Source organism: Dipodomys ordii, unplaced genomic scaffold, assembly GCF_000151885.1.
Source record: "Dipodomys ordii isolate 6190 unplaced genomic scaffold, Dord_2.0 Scaffold4, whole genome shotgun sequence".
Lineage (NCBI taxonomy): Eukaryota > Metazoa > Chordata > Mammalia > Rodentia > Heteromyidae > Dipodomys > Dipodomys ordii.
In genome coordinates, this window is record NW_012267220.1 from 9,326,336 (window position 1) to 9,347,581 (window position 21,246).

A 21,246-nucleotide genomic window follows, 5' to 3' on the forward strand; every position below is an offset into this window, starting at 1 on the left:
GATAAAAAACAACATAAAGAAATTCAGCTAATGTTCCCATACCAGATGCTACCTGAAGAAGAGTCCACTCCCTAGTATTTCAAGAAAGTGTTATCAAAAATACTTGTAAAGAATAATGAATCACAGTGGAGATAACACTTTTCATAAATAGTTACAATAGTACATTTCACACAAGTGTATTATGTGCTAGGACAAAGCTATTTTAGTTTTATAATATGAAGGGGGAACCATTCAAATTGCGCTGTCTCTTTCTCTCCCATTCCCCATCTTATTCTCCCTGCCTTTCTTTCTTCACCCTTTTCCCTTCTTCCCTCCATAGTCTCTCTCTCTTTTCTTTCATTTCTCCTGTTCCTTCTACTTTTTTGTCCTTCCTCCTTCAGTCCTTCCGCCCTCTTTTTTTTTTTTTTTTGGTCCTGGGGCTAGAACTCAGGGCCTGGGCTCTGTCCCGCAGCCTCTTCTGGCTTTTTCTGAGTAGTTTATTGGAGATAAGAGTCTCACAGACTCTCCTGCTTGGGCTGGCTTTGAACCTGATCCTCAGATCTAAGCCTCCTGAGTAGCAAGGCTTACAGGCTTGAGCCACTTGCACCTGGCTCCCTTCCCTCTTTTTATTCTTTATTTTTTCTTCCCTTCCTCTTTATCCCTTCCCTCCTTTGTTCCTTTATTTGTCCTTCTTTCTTTTGATCTCCAGTAACAGACCAGTTTGAAGAATTTGGTCAGATAAAGATGAATTTGAACCTGATAATATGTTCAAAGCATTTAATGTCATAGAAAATATTTTGAAATATAAGTATTCTCCTGTATGGCTAGACATTTTTTTATTTACAATAGTTAGTAAGTGATTTCTTCCAGAGTGAATCAAATTCATATGGTTTTTGTTTGTTGTTCAACATACTGGCATTATATTTAGTGATATGGTTCTAAATTTTCTGAGGCAGTTAGGTGATGAATAATAGCTAAGTGTAAAATTAACTCTCAAGTTAATGAGTGGAAATAAACAGAAAAAAAAGATTGACATTATCATTGTATACTTTTTAACCTAAGAGCTTTCAGTTTCTAACTTTATGTCTAACTCCTAAGGGTGAAAGATCTCATCTCATTCTCTTTTAGATTTCTTTTTGTAGATTTTTTTAACTCAGTAATTTTTAGAAGTTACTTACCAATTTATTGCAGAAGCAAATTTAAGATACTTTTTGGAATATAAGTTAACAACTGATAAAATATTTTGTACAGTACTCTGTGGAACTTTATAACAATTATTATTTAATTTTTTTGTAATTGAATTTGGGCTTTTATTTTCAGATATAGCATTCTTTTAGCAAATATTATTTGTAAATTATTGAAACTATTTTAGCTGAAATGTTTGTGCAGTATTAATTCCTTGTACTGAACATCATTTCACAGAGGAGGTTTTGAGAAAGCTTCTTTGGCTGAAATACAACATTGTTACCTTAGGTGCCGACTATTCTGATGGCGAGTTTCCAATTGCCTTGATTAAAATAGAAACATTCTATGGCTTGGATGACTTACGTTTCACATTGGTTTGAGCAAGATGATTGGTATGAAGGACTACAAAGAGTAAGAGATTTATTTATGTTGTAATTATGGTGTTCTGTGATATTTTTCATGCTCTGCTATATTCTCATGCAGCTATATTATCATTGTTGTGTGGACATATTTGCAGTACAGAATTCTGAGGGTAACTATGATAGTATTAGATAATTTAAAAAGTAGAAGTAAGATGATGATTGATAAGATTAGTTGTAATTATATCTAGAAGAAAAGGTTGTTTCCCCTCTCCCCAGTCTGGGGGGGGGGCGGGAATAATGTTTTTAGATTGGATTTAGGTATGTTTCATAAGTAATGTTTTGTAAAAGACTCATCAGTCATGAAAATAGCAATACTTCCAAGAAAATTATTTGACACAAATAAAACATTTAATTAAATATAGTCTAACAGCAATTATAACATTGTAAAGGAAATGCCAAAAATTGAAGCTTATTGCATCTGATAAATTCTAAATCAATTAATTATATTTCAGAAGTAATTACATTGTTGCCATGGCAACTCTGGTATAGTATTTTGAAAATAGTATTCTGATTTATTATTGTAAGAGAAAAAAACTCTTTAAAAATGTACGGCATTGAATTTGATTTAGTTTAGAAAAATAAGTTTTATTTTCCTAGTTCACCTTTTAAATGGAGAACTTATTAGTATTTAAATGAAGATTGTGTCTGTTTTCTTTTCTTTAAATTGTGAAGGAAAATCCAGAATAAGTCTGTGTAGTTTGACTACATTTTGCTCATTGTTATTCAAGGGCATATGCTTCTAAAGATTTGCAGTAATTTATTTTCCTTCCTTTTCCCTTCTGTTTTCTATCATCATAATTGTGCTTTGTGATCATACCAATCACAGATATTTTCTCATTAGGATAGTCCTTTTTAATTATGAATACTCAGCAGTGCATAGCGTCTCTTGGGCTTTTAATTTTTTTCCAGATAAATTTCTTTTCTTTTTCTTTATAAGTTGGTAAAAGTATCTACAGACAATGGTATCTAAGTCTGGAGAGTAATACTCATACCGTGAACCCTAAGCACCCTTCAGTTAAAGAGACTGAGATTTAGTGATTAGCTTTCCATTCTAAATTCCAACCTTATCCGTAAATGATGAAACAAATGTTTCAGTTTGTGAATTTAAAACTGACACACGTATAAATCATGAAAAATGCCACACTCCTTTGTTTGTAATTTACAATTAATGTATAATATAGTGGCAAGTACATTCCTAAAGTTGTTGGGTTTTTTTTGTTTATTTCTTTTTTTGTTTATTTCTTTTTGCTGGTCCTAGAGGTTGAATTCTGGGCCTGGGCACTGTCAATAAGATTCTTTTGCTCAAGGCAAGTGCTCTACCACATGAGTTACAACTCCAATTCAGGATTTTTGAGTAGTTTATTGGAGAAAAGAGTCTCACAAACTTTCCTGCTTCGGATGGCTTTGAACCACTATCCTCAGATCTCACACTCCTGAGTAGCTAGGATTACAGGTATGAGCCACCAGCTGTGCCTGGCTGTTTAACAATAAGGCTTTTTTTTTTTTTTTTAAGTGTGGTCTATGTGCTTCTCCATTAGGAAAAGATATAGAGAATAGTCTAATTTGGGAAGCAAGAGGGACTGATAATAAAAACATCTTTTAATAAAATATATGTTATTTTAAAGTGACTTGGAGCAATTCATGGAGATTATAAGGGCTCAAAATCTTTCCCTCTTTGCTCTAAAACCAGAATTCCTGATTTTGAGATCTGAATATAATTTCTCAAAATTACGTTTCCAATTTGTGTTTAGCACAGAAATCTAATTTATTTCTTCTTGTAAAACTTAAAGATATTCAAAAAGTCTTGTATGCCAAATGGTGATTTCAGAAGAATATAGGTATATTTACACATAACCTGAAGAATAAGAGGTTGGATTTTTTAGAAGAAACTAATGCCAACATCCACATAGCAATTTTTATTTAGAATGAGATCTTTCATTTATACCTGTATCTGTACAGGGAGTGACCAAAACTTGAGCAAGAAGAAATATAGACTCTATTTGATATTTATGTATTATTCAGTGAGCTTCAATGCTTAGTAATTCTTCAGTAAAATATGTTATTTCTAGGTCAAAAAAAGATTATTTCAGAAGGAACAAATGTTTCAAACACACATAGAAACTCAAGTCATTCACAGATTATAATTCTGAAGTGAAGATGATAAAGGGCTTATAATAATTATCTGAAATATATTACTTGTCACAAATGTATGTATATACATATATATTAATGTACCTTCAATTGAATATTTTTTTAATTTTCAGCAATGCAGTCATTCATTTGGTCATGCCAATAATAAACATAACAAATGCATTGGGACATTCATTTTATCTTTTTGGCAAGAATAGATAACACTTAATGAAACCAATAGTAGTATAATATATTTTGTAATCTTTGCGCATAAAAATCATAGGTATTTCAAATACTAACAGTTGCTTGAACACATGATGAAGTTTTTTTTAAGTATGGTGTACATACACAATTAATGATATATAGTAACTTTTTTATGTTGTACTCAGTATTACTCAGTGTCATCTACAGAAGAAAACTTATAAATTCACTTTATATTCCTGTGGTAGATATATTGAAATAGCAAATAAGGAAAAAAGTATGTAGTTTATAAATTAAATTAACAAAGGCTAATGATCCACTGGGAAAAATATAATCATTTGCTAATTGATGAGCATTGAAAAGGAAGAAGATAATAAAAGTTAATTTTTTGAAATACTAGTTATTATTAATTCAAGATAGCACATTTAAGCTCCTGGGTAATACATTAGAAAGCTAAATTGAATAGAAAACTCCATGGACTATACTGAACAAATGGTCAGGTGACTTGCACTGTGACTTGCACTGTGTGTGTGTATGTGTGTGTGTGTGTGTGTTGTGCATGTGATCATTTTACAGATGATGTGTTTGACATTAAGATAAGGCTCGTAGGATAGTTTGAATATTTGGTCAACACTAAGTATGGATTGAAAGTTAATTATGTCTGTTATTTTTTAATTTAATTTCTCAGAATAAAATATTTTAAGGTTATGTGCATTTTCTCTTTTAAAATAAAGTATGAAGTTCCTACTAATGAAAAATGGATTCTGAACAAGAGATAAATTGATAGTGCAAGTTTAGACTGTCTACTACATTAAAAGTTGTTGTCTTTCCTCTGAGAAAAGAAGCTAATGATCGTCTGGATTCTAGCTTTAAAACTTTTTGTCAGTAATTTATTGACAATATTTTTTCTTGAATATTATTCATTGGATAACTATGTAGTGTAATACTCTGCATAGATAGGTATTTTGCCTAAGATTTTCGATAATGATGTTTTCTATATGATCATAGACTTATCAACAGACTCATTATGTGATTCCTTTTTTTCAGTGACTGAGAATTTAGTTTATACATAGATTAATAGAGAGGAATCTTGTAGAAAATCAGGTTCACAAGCAATATTTTCAATACAAGAAATAAGAGGCCTAAAATTAAGCACCTGCCTCCAATCCATCCTGTGCATGGCTGAGTCTTGTTTCAGTCTCATTCAGTCTCAGCCCTGGGCAGTTTCTGCTGATTATACCATCTTCATTCTGGAGTTGTTTACTTTAACATCATTGATTTTTGAATAGAAGTCATTTTTATTCATATATAAACTACTTTCCAGATTTCTTCTATCCTCTCCTAACAATAAGGAATATTTTTAACACAGCTTGCATATCGGTCTAATGCACTTCATGTAGCTTTTATTTATGGGGATGAACAGTCGATGTCAAGCCATGAAGTTCTAAGATATTTACACATCTCGCAACATTGGGTCATAGGATTTCAATTTGAATTTGCTGCCTTGAATGAATTGTCAATAATGTAAATTGATACATATCCCAGAAAATTCAGGATCTTTCACTGTGGGGGGTGGGGCACCCATCTGGCATCATAGCATGGCTTTCATAGAAATAAAATCATTTAGAGAGGCTATGCACGTTTTCTTTCATTATAGTCCCATCATTTCTTGTACATTTCCCAGCCTTGCTTGGAGTCTACATAATAACCATTTATTTTAGAATCATTTCCTTCTCCTAATTGCAATTGCCTGCTATGAGATCTATACATTTGGACCTTCACCTGCTTGTCTCTGAAAATAGGAGTTGAGGTTAAAAATACTAGCAGATTCTTTTTTCAGAGCATACAAGCATTGAGGAAATATGTAAAATGATGAAGAAATGTATCAAATAATACTAATGATGGACATTTCCTCAAATTTTTTTAAAGGCAAACATGTCCCAGGTAAGGCAAGTGGGATTGCTGGCTGCCGGATGTCAGCCATGGAACAAAGATGTATGTGCTGCCAGTGGAGACAGGTTTGCGTATTGTGCAACGCTGGCCATCTACATCTACCAGGTAAAATAACACTAATTATTTCTGGTTGTTTATTATAATAGATAAGTTATTTAATACTTGTTTTCAGTCACTGTCACATGAAAAGTTAGAACTTAGTCAATATTGGTGTTCTATTTACTTATTTTTGTTATTTCCATTTGAGTTTTAAAACTTTTTGAAAATGTTTATATTATTAATAAATCTGATAGGAAGAAATTATCTTACAAGATGAAGAATGTAGATGGCCTATTAGAAATAATCAAAATTACTTCAGCTATATTTTGAGGTATTCTTTAGGAGGAAGAGAAAACCTTTATAACTACATTGGTGTAAATACCTGGCTGCATTCAGTCATTTCTTACTAGCTCCTAATTAAAAGGGTAAGTGGCCTCCTGAATTCCTTTTTATAGATGAGCCAAGAGCTTTGTGACCCCAAATCTTGTCTTTTTACTTAAGCCCAAAGTCAAGAACTCAGTACCACCAGATAATGTGAGTCTTCTACTCACATGCAATACCTTTATAATCTGGATTCTAAGTACTTCATATCTTTCAATATCTTCTTTATATCTTCCTACTTGCTGTGTTACACAGAATTTTCTGGAATAGTTTCTCCGCCCTAATGGCTCCTTGTAATTTATCCCTCAATGTACTTAATCATCTACAATGCAAATCTAACTTTTACATCTTTACTTGTTACTCAATCTGTAATACTAATGGCCCAAACTTTATAGAATGAATTTGAGGATCTTATGTGATCATTTGTGATCCTTTGGAACATTCCAATATGCCAAACAATCTGCATTTTCTAAACATTTCAGACTTATATGTCTTGACTTTTGCTTTCTCTAATTTTTTGATTTGCCTGCACTGCATGTTTGGAGAACTTTTCTCATCTTTCAAATCTTAAATTAATGGTATAAACTCTTTTACATATTCTGCTTTTTTCCTTTCTTGTGAAGCATCTCATAAAGATAGAATGCCTCTGTACATGGTTCCATTTACAGAGTCTTTCTCTTTATGTTCTTAAAGTTTTGTATGCTCTTTGGCATTTAGTAGGCATCAGTTGAATGTCTTGAATAAATGAGGTTTTTAAAAGAAACTTGAAACATCAACTCATTTAAGCAAAGGAAATATTTCATCTTAAAGTAATGTAATTTTCAATAAAACATAATAGTTGATCACTCTAATGGTGCTGTAATTTATAGACAAATAATAACATTAATTAATAAAATAATTCATTTTACATAATATAGAATAAGATTTTATATAGTCCATTCATCAAGACTTACAATATGTAGTAATGGAAGTGTGTGTTTAGTATAACTTATGTTCTTTCACTTTCCATCTAGAAGACCGGAGCAAGCTTTCTAGATACTTCCTTTCTTTCCCATTTGCCTGCTTGTATTCTGCATGTAGCATAAGCTTCTTTCCCAAATTCCTCCTATAAAATTTGCTCCTACTCTTAAGTCCCTATCTTCTCTTCTTTCCTTCTCGCTTAACAAAGAGCTTATCAGGCAAAGATGGGAAGAAACCCAGTAAATGAAGGCAGTACCTAATTCTTCTCAAGATTACATGTATCCGAAATTTTATGACATTTAATGACAATGATATAGAAAGATTAAGCTAAATTTTTAAACCTTAAAAAAAGCCCATGAAGCACATTGGCATATCGTTAAACTGAAACCATCTAAAACTTACTTTATTTAGAAGTTAAATAAAACCAGGTGAGAGTTTAATACAGTACCTGCTATAGCATCTTGTTTCAAAATACATTACTTACATTACTAAATGGGTGACATTACATCAATTTAACATATTGTTATTTTAAAGGTGTTGAATTAAACAGATTTTAATAGAAAATGTTACAATTATTTTCAGAGGAAATGTTTATCAGTAGAATCTGCTACCCTGTACACTGAATAGTTCAAGTTTGATAACCTGTCACATTGTAGAAAATGACACAATATGTTATCTTTTTCTGAACTATTCAATGGTATTTGTAAATGGTTTGATAATTTTTATTTAACTGGATTTTTATTTCATAATTCTACTGAATTTCTAACACAAGTAGAAGTTTTTTTCTAATGTACACTGGTTCCGTTTCCAGCATCTGCCACAGATAACTTAAGTTGCCTTAAATTTTAAATTGAAGAAATATTTCTCTTCTCTCTCTTGCTTTTTTGTCTTTTCTTATTTTGGTACTGGGGATGAAACCCAGTACATTGTATTTGCTAGGCAAGTGCTTTGCCACTGAGCTACATCCCAGCCCTTGAAGAACTATTTCTAACTATACAGAAATAAAATTACTTAAATAGACCAGTTTAAAATAATTACTACCTAATGGTATTCAGATGAAAACAATGATACTCAGTCATTTGTTTTTAATATTGTTTTCATCACAGTTGTACAAGAACAGCTGAAGTTATAGAAAACAAAAAAATTACAGGAGAAATTAAAGAAATTATATAACTGAAGACAAAGAAAGACAAAGAAATACTTAGGTCATTAGCTAAATTTTCATATACAAAGATTTTTCATTGTGATAGAAAAAATTAGAAGTTATTAAAACACTAAACAATAGTTTGAGGGTTTATTCTTTCAGTATCACCTGAGTCTGTTCTACTGATAAAAAAATTACTTGACACTGGAAATACAACTATAAACATTTTTCATAAGAACAGAGGACATGGAGATGCTATGAAATGAGGACATAAACAAAAGCTTCTGGAAATATGAAAAAGGCTAGAAAACAGGAATCACAATAGTCATGAGAGAGTCTTTGGGGTTTAGATACAAGGTCAAGATCTCAAGTCATCTTTCTATAGAGGTACTTTTAAACTCATATATGAATAAGCGAATGAATATCTGCATTAGATGTCAAGAGAAATGGAAGTGTAAGTCTGTAACACAAAAGGAAGTTTGCCTTAGAGAAACAAGTGCAGAACAAGCAGTAAGGACTTGATATCAAATTAGTTTGATATCGAACAGATGTTTGATGGTTATTGTAGGAAATTGAAGGTTATATTAGAGTTTAAAACTTTACTGCAAATGTGTGCTTAAAGAAATGTTATCATATTGAATATATTGATTTAAATATAGTTAAGCAGCATCATAAGGTTCCTTATGTTAACATATAAGGTTTCTTATATGTTAATGGAAGAAGACTGACACTCACAAAATGATATATACAATATCATCTAAAACATTATAAGATAATAAATCATCTATTTAATGGAAGTACACATACAAGTGAAATAGGACAAATAGGCTATACATTTCATCTAATTGTAAAGGAAAATGTAATTTTATACCCAAGTAAACAGTATACCAATGGTCTGTGATTGACCCAGGACAATTATACAATTGCAAATAATCCATGAATACTGTAGTGTATATCAAATGATAGAGTGCTAGCCATGAGCAAAAAAGCTGAGTGAGAGCTAGAGCCTCTGAGTGCATGACCTCGTACTAACACACACACACACACACACACACACACACAAACACACACACACACACAAACACACACACACAATGGTCCATTATATAGTGGATGCAGAAGACATCTTAGTAATTTAAGAGTGAGCAGTTGGTCTCTTTAACATAATTTTTAAATTAAAATATAATGAAAAATTATGGAGAAAATCCAAAATAAAAGCTTTTAAATGCCCCATAGATTTATCTATGCAAAATATAATGAAGCTCTGAATATTAATATTTAAAGGTAAAACATTTATTAATTTTAATGGACGTAGTTTTGTAATTGTTTCATATTTTCCCAAATGGTTTATTTCAACAAACTGAATACATTTAAATGTAAACCAAGGCTTCCTTTGCATTTGCATCTGGATTATTAGGTGAACTAATTTTGTTGTGTAGATTTTGTTCGTATAATTGTGATTGCCATTGGATAACATAGACCTAAAAAAAGAGCACTAAACTCTTTCATTTATATATTTTGTTTTAGTTGGATCACCGTTATAATGAATTCAAACTTCATTCAATTATGTCTGAACATAAAAAAACAATCACAGCCATCTCTTGGTGTCCACATAACCCCGATCTGTTTGCAAGTGGCAGTACCGATAATTTATTGATCATTTGGAATGTTGCAGAACAAAAAGCCATTGCTAAACTCGACAGTGCAAAAGGTATATTACTTTGTTGAATAAAATACTTTATTTTAATAAACATGTTAGCCTTATTAAAGTAATATTTTAAAACTTTTTGATAGTAAGAAGTACATTTTGCATAACCCATGTATATTTGAACTCCAAACAAAAAGTAACTTTCTGAAATAATTATACTTAGAATATACAATTAAGAACCTACAATGCCAAAGAATGTCATTAATGTTTGTGTATAATATTAGCATTTCAGAATAAATATAAAATCATAATTAGAAAAGACTGTCTTCATCGAACAAGTAACAGACCTTGCCTGTTTCATTCCATTTTTTTTTGTCAGCCTTAGGGACTCGAACTCAGGGCACTGTCCCTAAGCTTTCTTTACTCTCTACCACTCTAACCGTAGCACCACCTTGGCTTTTTCTGTTTATTTAGTACTGAGGAATTGAATCCAGGGCTTCATGCATGCTAAGCACTCTACCACTAAGTTATATTCCTATCTTTTGAATTTGATACATATTGTATTTTTCAATTTAATATTGAGAATTCTTACTCTGTCTTATCCCACAATGATAGTAAAATTAAGTAATCATTTCCGTGTTAAATGTCACAATAATTTATTCTATGAACAATAAATATAACTCAATTATTGATGATGGATGGTTTTGTAAAGCATTTCTGTATACATTTATATTCAGTTTTACTAAAAAATAAAAAGATAAGATGGAAATCAGACTCAGTAATCTCATATCTTCATTGTATTCTATATTTCTTTATAATTATAATATTTAGCTGCAATTCACTAGCAATTTTCTTTAATGTCACTTCCATAGTAATATTAATATCTTTTAGAACCCTTGGATATTTAACATACTCAGCATTTGCTTTTGCCTTGTCTTTTTTGAATGAGGTCATGTTAAAAAAATCAGTAATTACCCAACTGTGAGCTAATATATTTTCCAAATGAGATTAATTTTAACTAATAAATTTCATTTCCAAATCATATAAGCTGATTTTTAAGTTTTCACTTTTACTAACCAAAGTAATACACAGTAAAACACATTCCAATATCTGAGTAAACAATATTTCGAAATGAACTATTCAGAAAGTTTCTGTGAATATAGTTAGCAGTTTTTCATAGAGTTTTCAGTATATCAATAAAAAAAACCAGAATTACTTTTAGCAGTAAACTTTGTGGAATCTTTACAGTGGTGGTCTCAAAGAAGATGTTTTCCTATTTCTCCATGTTTTCTATGTCTCTTCCAATCAAAAATGCTAAACTATTCCAGCATTGTCCATTGTGATAACTATACTTCAAATGCAGTTTTAAAGTGAGGTTTATCTTAACATAACTATTTAAAACTAGTTTTACACTTTATGTGAAATAGACTAAACTATTATTGTTCTCATAACAGCAAAAAAATTCTATACCAGAAACTGTGTTGTAGAAGTGTAGGTTAGAATTCATAGTACATTACTATCATCTACTTTTGATAGTGATTTATCATAAAACACTTTACATATCACATGGTGAGAGACATTTTCATTCATTGTTTATGTGTGCTGCAATTTCCCATGCCACTGAATATGCAATTACATAACAGTTGTAGAATAATTAGTGTAACAATTTTGTTTAAGTTTGTATTATTACTGAATAATTTTCAAATATTATTTCCAAATATGGCTTTAGTTTAAAGATTGAATATTTTAATATTTTATTGAAAAAATTATCAATAATTTTGGTCATTTATGTTATATACACCCTTTTTCACCTTCCATATACACAATTTGATTTTGATTTTTTTTCTTGACATTTTTCCCTAACAAACAATCCATGTAAAATAAAAGAAGTATTAGTTTGCCTAGTTATAGATGTTGCAATTGTTACCAGATTTTGAATAAGAATGTGTAATCATTGTTCCTACATATTTTAAAATATTGTTGAGTGAATTAACCATGTTGGTACTTTTGGAGCTCTTAGAAGTAATTGTAATAGACCACCCATAAAGTATTTCCAATTGTTACTACACAATAGTGTTTCTGGTTCTTCACTTTCCTCACTGTCTACTATGCCATTCAGTGAGCCAGCATTCTTACTGCCCTCCAATTGCACCATGGTGACTTGATTGTGAAAAATTCTTTACTTGAGAAATTCTGATTTTCTTAATACATACTAAAACATCAGCTTTTTTATTATTGGTCTTAACTATGAACTTATGTATTCATTCACTTATCAAATATTTAGGGAGATTCAGTGATGTGTGATACCCTGATCTATTTTCTGCCTCTTGGAGCTATGACAACTGGCACAAACTGAACTTTACTGTAGGCCAGAAACTTTGTACAACTTTCCCTTTCTGGATATTGTTACCCATTCTGTATTTTTAAGCTCTATTGTTACCCACTCTCTATTGTTCCTTCAAAATTTAACTCAAATCCAATTTCTTTTTTTGGTTCCCAAAATCTCTCTGCACAGTTGGAGAATCTTAAGAATAGATTTCTAGGCCTTACCTCCACATGATCTCATATCTTCTATTCATGTGGATGATTCTGATATAGTATAGTCAATATATCTCTCTTGAGAAAGTCCAGTTTCTGCTTTGACTCATGAACTTCCTATCAAACTTATTTTACATAACATTTATCTCTTTACAACAAAAGCACGAATATTAGCGATTAAATTTTGCACCCAATTTTACAGTTTAAAAAATACATTAGTATGCTTTCTTTCTGAACAGTATGTTAATTATACAGTTAGCTATTTGTATTGGTATTCCCATTTTATCAATGGAGAAACAGGAGTAAACAGAAAATCATTTGTTTAGTTCATCTACAACAAAGTTAGGATTTGAATCTAAGCTTCTCAAATGATACAAATGGTTTGTCCTCACTGTTAAAGTTCATTATTATTACATTTGTAGAATAGCATTTGTCTTTTCATATTTTTCATTTTTCTCAATGGATCATTTACAAGATTCAATCCCATTCAATCATTATACCTAGAATACCTACAGAAATGTATTTATAAACAGACATTAAATATATATGACCATACTATACCCTCTACTGAAATAAAGATCTCTACAAATTTCTTTGTCTATATAAAGCATATGTTGACTGAATAGTACTTGAATCTAGCTAAATGTTTTTCTTTTCACATTGGATATTCCCTACATCTATCTTTGGAAGTCTTTGGATAATTTGATATCTAATTCCCAAGTAATAAAGCAATGAATTTTTAAAACAGTGATCATATCCTACATCTTAATTGGTTTCAGAAATGCACAGTGATTATTGGTATAATCCATGGCACATGTTTCTGTTATGTTCTCTGGGTTTCTTTTATTCCAGGGATGCCTGCCTCTCTCTGCTGGTGCTGGAATGCAGATGATGCTGTGGCGTTTGCTTCCCATCGAGGTCCACTGTTCATTTGGACCATCTCAGGACCAGACAATGGAGTGACTGTGCACAGAGAAGCTCAGAACTTCTTGTCTGATATCTGCATATTCAGATGGCATGCCCAAAAAAAGGGGAAAGTTGTATTTGGTCATATTGATGGAAGTCTTTCCATTTTTCAGCCAGGTAAGAATATAAGTAGTCTAATCTTGGTATTGTTTTCTTAGCAGATACCCATCTGTATTTTAATACATGATAATCTCCAGTAACCTAAAACTTCCTACTTGGAGAACCTTCCTACTTAGAGAACCTTCCAGGTCCAAAATACACCAATACATGAAGTCAAGGTCACAAATTTTAATACAAACTTAATAGCTGGAAATACTATTCAGGAATGGACTTCAATCAAATTATCAGTTGAAGTAAATTTTATTTGTAGGCATTGTGATACCTTTACCTTGGATGTTTAGATCTTTCCTTGAATGAACTCAATTCAGTCATTTTCATAATATTGAAATATTCATAATTTTGAAGTCCATTTTCTATCTTTAACAATAAAATATCAGGATTCATGACAGAAAAATAAAAGTTATTATGTTATAAATTTTACTAAATAAGTACAGGGGTTTGAAGCAATAAAATTCAGATATTATAAAATCATTATTGCAAGGTCTTCTATTTTGTTATTATGGTTTTGAGTTTTTACATGTCAGAATGTTTTTAATAAGCCATAAGTATTAACTGGTACAATAAATGCCTAAATATTTCTCAAGAAACAACAACTAATGCTTTGGTTAATATACCATTTTTCTCTCATATTCTTATGATTGGCCATATTAATATATATATATATATATATATGCATATATATCACTATATTATACCAAATAGCAATTCCAACAGATCCTTATTTTGGCAAAGAAAAACTAAAGTTTTTAATGGTTTTATACATAATTTTGATAATGCTAAACAGAGTTTCATCTATCTTCTATGAGTATACAAAATTTCTAAGTAAAATATTAAGATCAACATGATATTCAAAGAGTAACATACCCTAATATTTAATCTCAAAGTAGCCATGACAAGATTTTCAGTTCACTTTACAAATATATATTCAATGCAAATGAAACTTTTCTTCTGTTTTTATGCTCTGGTTTGTGGAATTCCAATGAGAGCTAAGGCATCTGTACTGGTATTATTTTTGTAGGAGAGGTGATTAACACTTCATTTGACGTTCATAATACCTTGGCCTAATGGTTCTTTCTGCTGGTGCTGCAGTCTGTTCAGTGTTCGCTGACTTTATTTATTTAATGTGAGAAGGAGAGGACTACCTTGGTGGAGGTCTCATGTGGTTCATGTACAAAAGTGTTTGTTTTCCATCTCAACAATTCTAAATATGTAATTTACAAAAACAAGAGGATCACTTAATGACTCTTTTTTTCACTTACCTATACTTGTTTGATCTATTTTATCTATATTCTGACTTTCCTGTTTGAATTGGTCCTCAGTAAATGAAATGATGAACGAGAAAGGAATTGTAGAACACAATGACTCACTAAACATCGCACTGTTCTAAACACTTTAGTCAACTAACTCGTTTTCAGTAACTAATGAGGTTAGTATTATGTCCTCCATTATAAACAGCTAGTGAAGAGTAGAGCTAGGATTTAGACCGAGGCAGCTAGCTTCAAAGTTTATGCTTCCAATCACTTCCTGACACTCTCTTTCCAATAAGCATTTCTCTACACCTATGCTGACCAACTAAGTGAAATTTGCTGTTGAGATTAATTTGTGGTTTATATATATATATATTTATGTATATGCATATATATATATATATATATATATCATTCTTTTACAGGTTTCAGTAACAAATAGGAGATATATTCAAGGCACTAGAAACTACCAAGGCAATCTGACTTGAATCATTAGGACAAATGAATCCTCTACATTTACATGTCAGTTGTCTCTCCCATATAAAATGCGTTCTTAATACTGTCGTAGATGGTTCACATATGAGGAGAAAATTAACATGCTCAAAAATATTGATTTTTTGTGACTTTTAAAAAAGCATTGTCTTTCTATTTTAATAGGTAATAAAAATCAGAAACATGTTCTGAGACCTGAATCTCTTGAGGGAACAGATGAAGAGGATCCAGTTACAGCCCTGGAATGGGACCCTCTGTCTACTGACTATCTTCTTGTGGCTAATATGCACTATGGAATTCGACTAGTTGATTCTGAATCACTTTATTGCATAACAACATTTAATTTTCCAAGTGCAGTAGCTTCTGTACAATGCTTAGCTTGGGTTCCCAGTGCTCCTGGCATGTTTATAACTGGAGGTAATTGTATCTCTCCTACCCAGAGTTTTACATATATGTGTCTTGTTTAACTGAGGGAAATTGTAGTCTTTTCTTGGTGAATTGGCACCTAGTTTTTTAGTTATATGGTATGTTATTAGCACAATTACAAGTAAAAATGAAATTAAGGTTCCCTTCCAGGTTTCTGGAAATGTGCACACATATATGTCTGAGTTTGTGGGAACACTAAAGAGAAAGCTAATTTTCAGGTATAGCAGAATGGCAAGTATAGATGGCAGCAAAGATGCTGACAAGAAAAATAGGATAGGATCTCTATGAACCTAAGAACCATGAGCCTAAAAGCTGTTAGAAAGTCCCCTTTCTTCCCCTAAATCCCATGTTAATAGTTGTTTTGGAGAGTAGTCTGGAAGCTCCTTAATCAAAGATAAAATTACCATTTGGACTAGAAATTTCATTCATATGTATACACTCAACAGAATTATATAGTCATATACCTATATATAAATGCTCATGGTAACAACAGGTTAACCATAAAAGTGAATGACAAACAAAATGTTGTGAACGAACATAGTAGAATATTATTCAGCAATTAAAAAATGAAGTGGCAGATGCATACTGTAACATTGTGAGCTTGAACACTTTATGGTAAGTGGAAGAAGACACTGAAGGCTGTATCAGTACATAGGAAACTGATGAGCAGTTTATGTATATATATGAGTGCACTAGGCACTGGGGATATTTAGATCTTTTCAGCAGTTTCTTCAGTTGTTATCACCATACCAAATAGTGTTGAAAGATATCAATAATTGCTGCTAACATTCATGGGAGTTAAAAGTCTGTTGTTATTTTTATGTCTGGGCATCTTGATTTCACACAATAGTTGTGAACATTTTGATGTTTTGATGATCTGACTAGACTCTCAAGTGGGTGTTTTGCGCATTTGGAATGTTTCCAGAACAACGCCTATTGATAATTTTAAATTGAAGAAGACAGGATTTCACTGCTTACATGTACTTAATTCTCCTCCAAGGAAAAAGTGTAAGTAAAAATATAAATATTTTAATATTTTAAAATATAATATTTTCTATCAACATGACATTTAGCAATGTAAGTACATCACATACCAGATGCTAGTTAAAAATAATTTTTAGAAATAGCTTTGACGATATGTCTATATGTATATATAATGTACATATTTATGTATATTTGTGTGTATACAATTACATACATATATATGCATGTACAAAGGAACCGTGATCCCTATACAACAAAAATATTACTAAATTGAAGGTATTTAGAGCCAACCTAGGTTTGTAAAACTCTATTAAAAGAGAATATTCCAATTAAACAAAGTATCTTGGTAAAAACATCAAGCAATGATATTAGGGAAACAGAATTATCAAGAGTGCTAGGATTAAATTGATTGGTCAGACTACAAAAATTTATGTGTTCACATGTTTATAAATTTTAGAGTTTATATCAAAGGTATAACAATATAAATATTCCACTTTTAGAGTTTAGAAAGTATATCTCCTGTTTGAAAAACACTTATTCCTAGGTAGTAATTACAATTATAGTTACTCTATGTCCTTTTCACTTATTTTGAGTACTTTCTCTGATGATTATTCTTGATTTTAATTAGGAAAGGAGTAAAGCATGCTATAAATGAAAAAAAAATGCTTTAGAATTGTCTTTTATTAAAAGTAAGGTAAAATAATCTGACTTCCTGCTAGATTGGTCATTGATTGCTCTGCATAGTTGGTAATGTTCCTGTCTTGCGTGAATCACGAAAAAATGTGGGTGGGAAATTAGTATCTAATAAATTTAAAGTCATTGATTCTTCCTCACTCAAACTTGTCTGTCTTCTACATGTACTAAATAATTAACAGTAACTATTAGTATTTATTGTAGCATCTAATATAAAATTTAGTATCAGCATAGTATCTCATCTAGTGTGGAAAAATCTATAACTTTTAAGTTTTCCTGTGGAATCCCATCATTCCCAGATCCTCCAGAGGTTCTAGACGGATTTGGACTGGTAAAAAACATGGTGGAGACTGGCCTACTGTATTTTTCCTATGAGCATAATATTTTGTTCAGTGGCTATGACTTCTCATATCACAGAATGACTGATGACACATACTCTTCTCTGCTTTTGTTTTTACAACTATCTTCCATACTCTCAGAAGTCAGAAAATGTAAGGATGCATATGCCAATCTTGTCATTATTTCTTCAGACAATATATTGTTAGAGTTAAAGTTTCCAATTTTTAAAGTGTTAAAGTGAATATCTTATGACATATTGTGGCAATATATTGCATACTACAGCAGCATTCAATAAGAAAACTTATGGAAAGAAAATTTATAATGTATTCACTGGACATGATATATGTACAGAATTCTAAAAACATGAACTATGAATAACATAAAGACTGTGAAGACCTTCTAAAATCTACATCTGTAATCCCATCAATTTTAGGCCAGAGCTATAATTCAAGTGGTAGAGCACTTACCTAACATGCATGAGAGCCTTGATTTAATCCATAGAACTGAAGACAGAGATAGACACACAGAAAGAGACAGTTGAGTCTAGCCTGGACCTTATTACAAAATTTAGAAGAGAGTATGATCCATAATGAATATAGTAAGATAGGCTTCATAATATTTTATAACTCTCCCAAATGCTGGGAAACACTTGTCTATATTTAAATATGTAATTGATAATTGATTGTTCTAATAATTTATGCTGATACTATTTTTTATTGTGCTTGCGAGAAAATAGTCATACTCTAAGGAAATCTTCCAAAGGAGGACTAAATATAGGGTGAAAAGCATACAAAAATATAGCTAAACGTGCACATTTATGTATTTAGAAGTAGGAGAACTGTATATCTGTGGAAAATTTAGAAAAATTGAAAATAAATTGATACTCAAATAAGTCACATGATTCTTAGCCTGTATACTAAACTAAATAGTACATGTAAAAAATAATTATTTCCTTCCATTGATTAGAAATTAGTGTCAATTACTTGCTTTAAAAGAAAGTCACATGCATTTCACCCGTGTCACTCCATCTGCATTGCAAACCACTCAAACTGAAATCCAGGAAGTGCTTCTGATTCCTCCATCTGACAGAGACTTGTGATCATGGATCCCATTTATGGATTTTAAAGCCAGTGAAGCATCTTTTATATATGCAACTCTGTAGTTTCATTCCAACAGCAAGCTATTGCTTTTATAAATGCTTATTTGTCTCCTCTTCTTTGTTAGTTTTAATCCAGTCTCCAAACAAAAATCATTATACATCCTCCACAAGCGAAGCAGTTCCGCCCCCAGGCTTGACACAGAATCAAGCATTTTCTCTACCTCCTGGTCATGCTGTGTGCTGTTTCCTGGATGGCGGAGTTGGACTTTATGACTTGGGAGCCAGGAAGTGGGATTTTCTCAGGGACTTGGTATGTCTGAAGCAATTCTGCTACACAATGCTTATTTTGTGTAAACCCAGGGTTTTCATTTTTTTTCACTGTGTATTAAAATTGTTAGAAATTATTTTTGTAAGCAATGATATTGATACATTAAGACTTTTTTTTTTCGTCTGTCGGTCATGGGGCTTGAACTCTGGGCCTGGGTGCTGTCCCTGAGCTCTTCAGCTCAAGGCTATCATTCTACCACTGGAACCACAGCACCACTTCCAGTTTTCTGGTGGTTTTTTAGAGATAAGAGTCTCATGAACTTTCCTGCCCAGACTAGCTTTGAACCACGATCCTCAGCATTCATCCTCCTGAGTAGCTAGGATTACAGGCGTGAGCCACCGATGCCCAGCACATTAAGACGTTTTAAAGTCAGTTGAAATATATTAAACAGAATATACAGAATAAAGACAAAGCTACTAATACTGACCAAGTGTCAATAATTGAATCTTAGGATATTAATGTCTACTCAGCTTGATAGTAATCCCTGCCTGTTATCCCATGTCTTACTGCTCTCGTATCATTTGTGAATTAAATGATGTTGTCTCTGTGACAACTGAGAGGACGCAAATTAAAGGCAAAGGTTCGTCTTAGCTCATGGTTGCAGAAGTTTCATTCTGTCTGGCTGCATTGCGTCTGAGTCTGGAATGAGACAGAACTTTTTTTTTTTTTTGTCGGTCGTGGGGCTTGAACTCTGGGCCTGGGCGCTGTCCCTCAGCTCTTCAGCTCATGGCGAGTGCTCTACCACTTGAGCTACGGCGCCACTTCCGGTTTTCTGGTGGTTTTTATTGGAGATAAGAGTCTCATGGTCTCTCCTGCCCGGGCTGGCTTTGAACCGCGATCCTCAGATCTCAGCCTCCTGAGTAGCTAGTTTTACAGGCATGAGCCACCAGCGCCCGGCAAGACAGAACTTTTTGTGGGGAGCATGTGTTGATTCATAGCTGCCTACCTTGCAATAGCCAGGAAGCTGCGTGCCCAGCATCTGGAGCAGGTGGTAATGTGTTTGGTTAACATGTTTGCCTTCCTAGCTGCAGCCCTCATGGCCAATCTCACGGCCTACGGCCTACTTTTGGCCATGTTTTTTTTTTTTTAAGTATATTTTATTGTTTTTGTAGAGGTGATGTACAGAGGAATTACAGTTACTTACGTCAGGTAATGAGTACATTTCATTTTAAACCATGTTGCCCCTTCCCTCTTCCCTTTTCTCTACCATCTCCACCCATAAGTTGTATGCCTGTTTTGTGACCTCTCTTGCCCTCCAAAACCAGGTAATCTAACAAACAAGACAAAAGGAAAAAATAAAAACAACAACAAAAACTTCCATTTCTCGAGTTCATTTAAAAAAATATCATTTCCATGATCATATACACAAAACTATTGAGCCTTTGTCATCTGTGTGAATAGCTCAAGACCTATATAGTTTATAATGCCTTAGTGTATTTGCTTTTTACCATCCAATATTTACGTATAAATTTATAGTCACATTCTAGTTACCATAGGGAAAACATGCAACCTATATTTCTTTGCATCTGGCTTACTTAGCTTAATATGTTTTTCCCCAAGTCTTTCAATTTCTGTTTGAATGGTACAATATTATTCTTTCTGGTGGAAGAGTAGAATTCCATTGTGTGTGTGTGTGTGTGTGTGTGTGTGTGCATGCACACATGCGCGCATCACATATTCTTGATCCATTTGTTCTCTGAGAGGCATTTGTGCTGGTAGCTTTAATTTGGCATTGTTTGTGTTCTGTTGGATAAATGCCCAGAAGTGGAATTGCTGGCTCATAGGGAACTAGTTTACATTCCCATCTTTGGCCATGTTTTATGTTCCTGCCTCTCCCTCTCCTTGGTGTCTCTATTACTATTTGGAATCCATTCTTTTTCTTGGGTTTGAACTTGAGCCCTTGTTGGGCACTTGCTCTACCATGAGTCACAATTCCTGCTCCCTGTCCTTTTTGCTTTCATTATTTTCAAAA

At 32.3% G+C, this 21,246-nt stretch overlaps 1 protein-coding gene across 1 annotated transcript in view; it reads left to right on the forward strand.

Annotated features, from left to right (window-relative positions):
* The first annotated feature begins 1,509 nt into the window (after positions 1-1,509).
* Wdr17 (WD repeat domain 17) overlaps positions 1,510-21,246 on the forward strand; it is a 57,436-nt gene continuing 37,699 nt past the window's right edge. The window contains exons 1-7 of the mRNA XM_013023786.1: positions 1,510-1,575; positions 5,847-5,975; positions 9,922-10,105; positions 13,433-13,663; positions 15,571-15,822; positions 16,717-16,839; positions 19,072-19,256. Of these exons, the coding sequence (XP_012879240.1) occupies positions 1,510-1,575; positions 5,847-5,975; positions 9,922-10,105; positions 13,433-13,663; positions 15,571-15,822; positions 16,717-16,839; positions 19,072-19,256 (1,170 nt within the window). The remainder of the gene's footprint in view (positions 1,576-5,846; positions 5,976-9,921; positions 10,106-13,432; positions 13,664-15,570; positions 15,823-16,716; positions 16,840-19,071; positions 19,257-21,246) is intronic.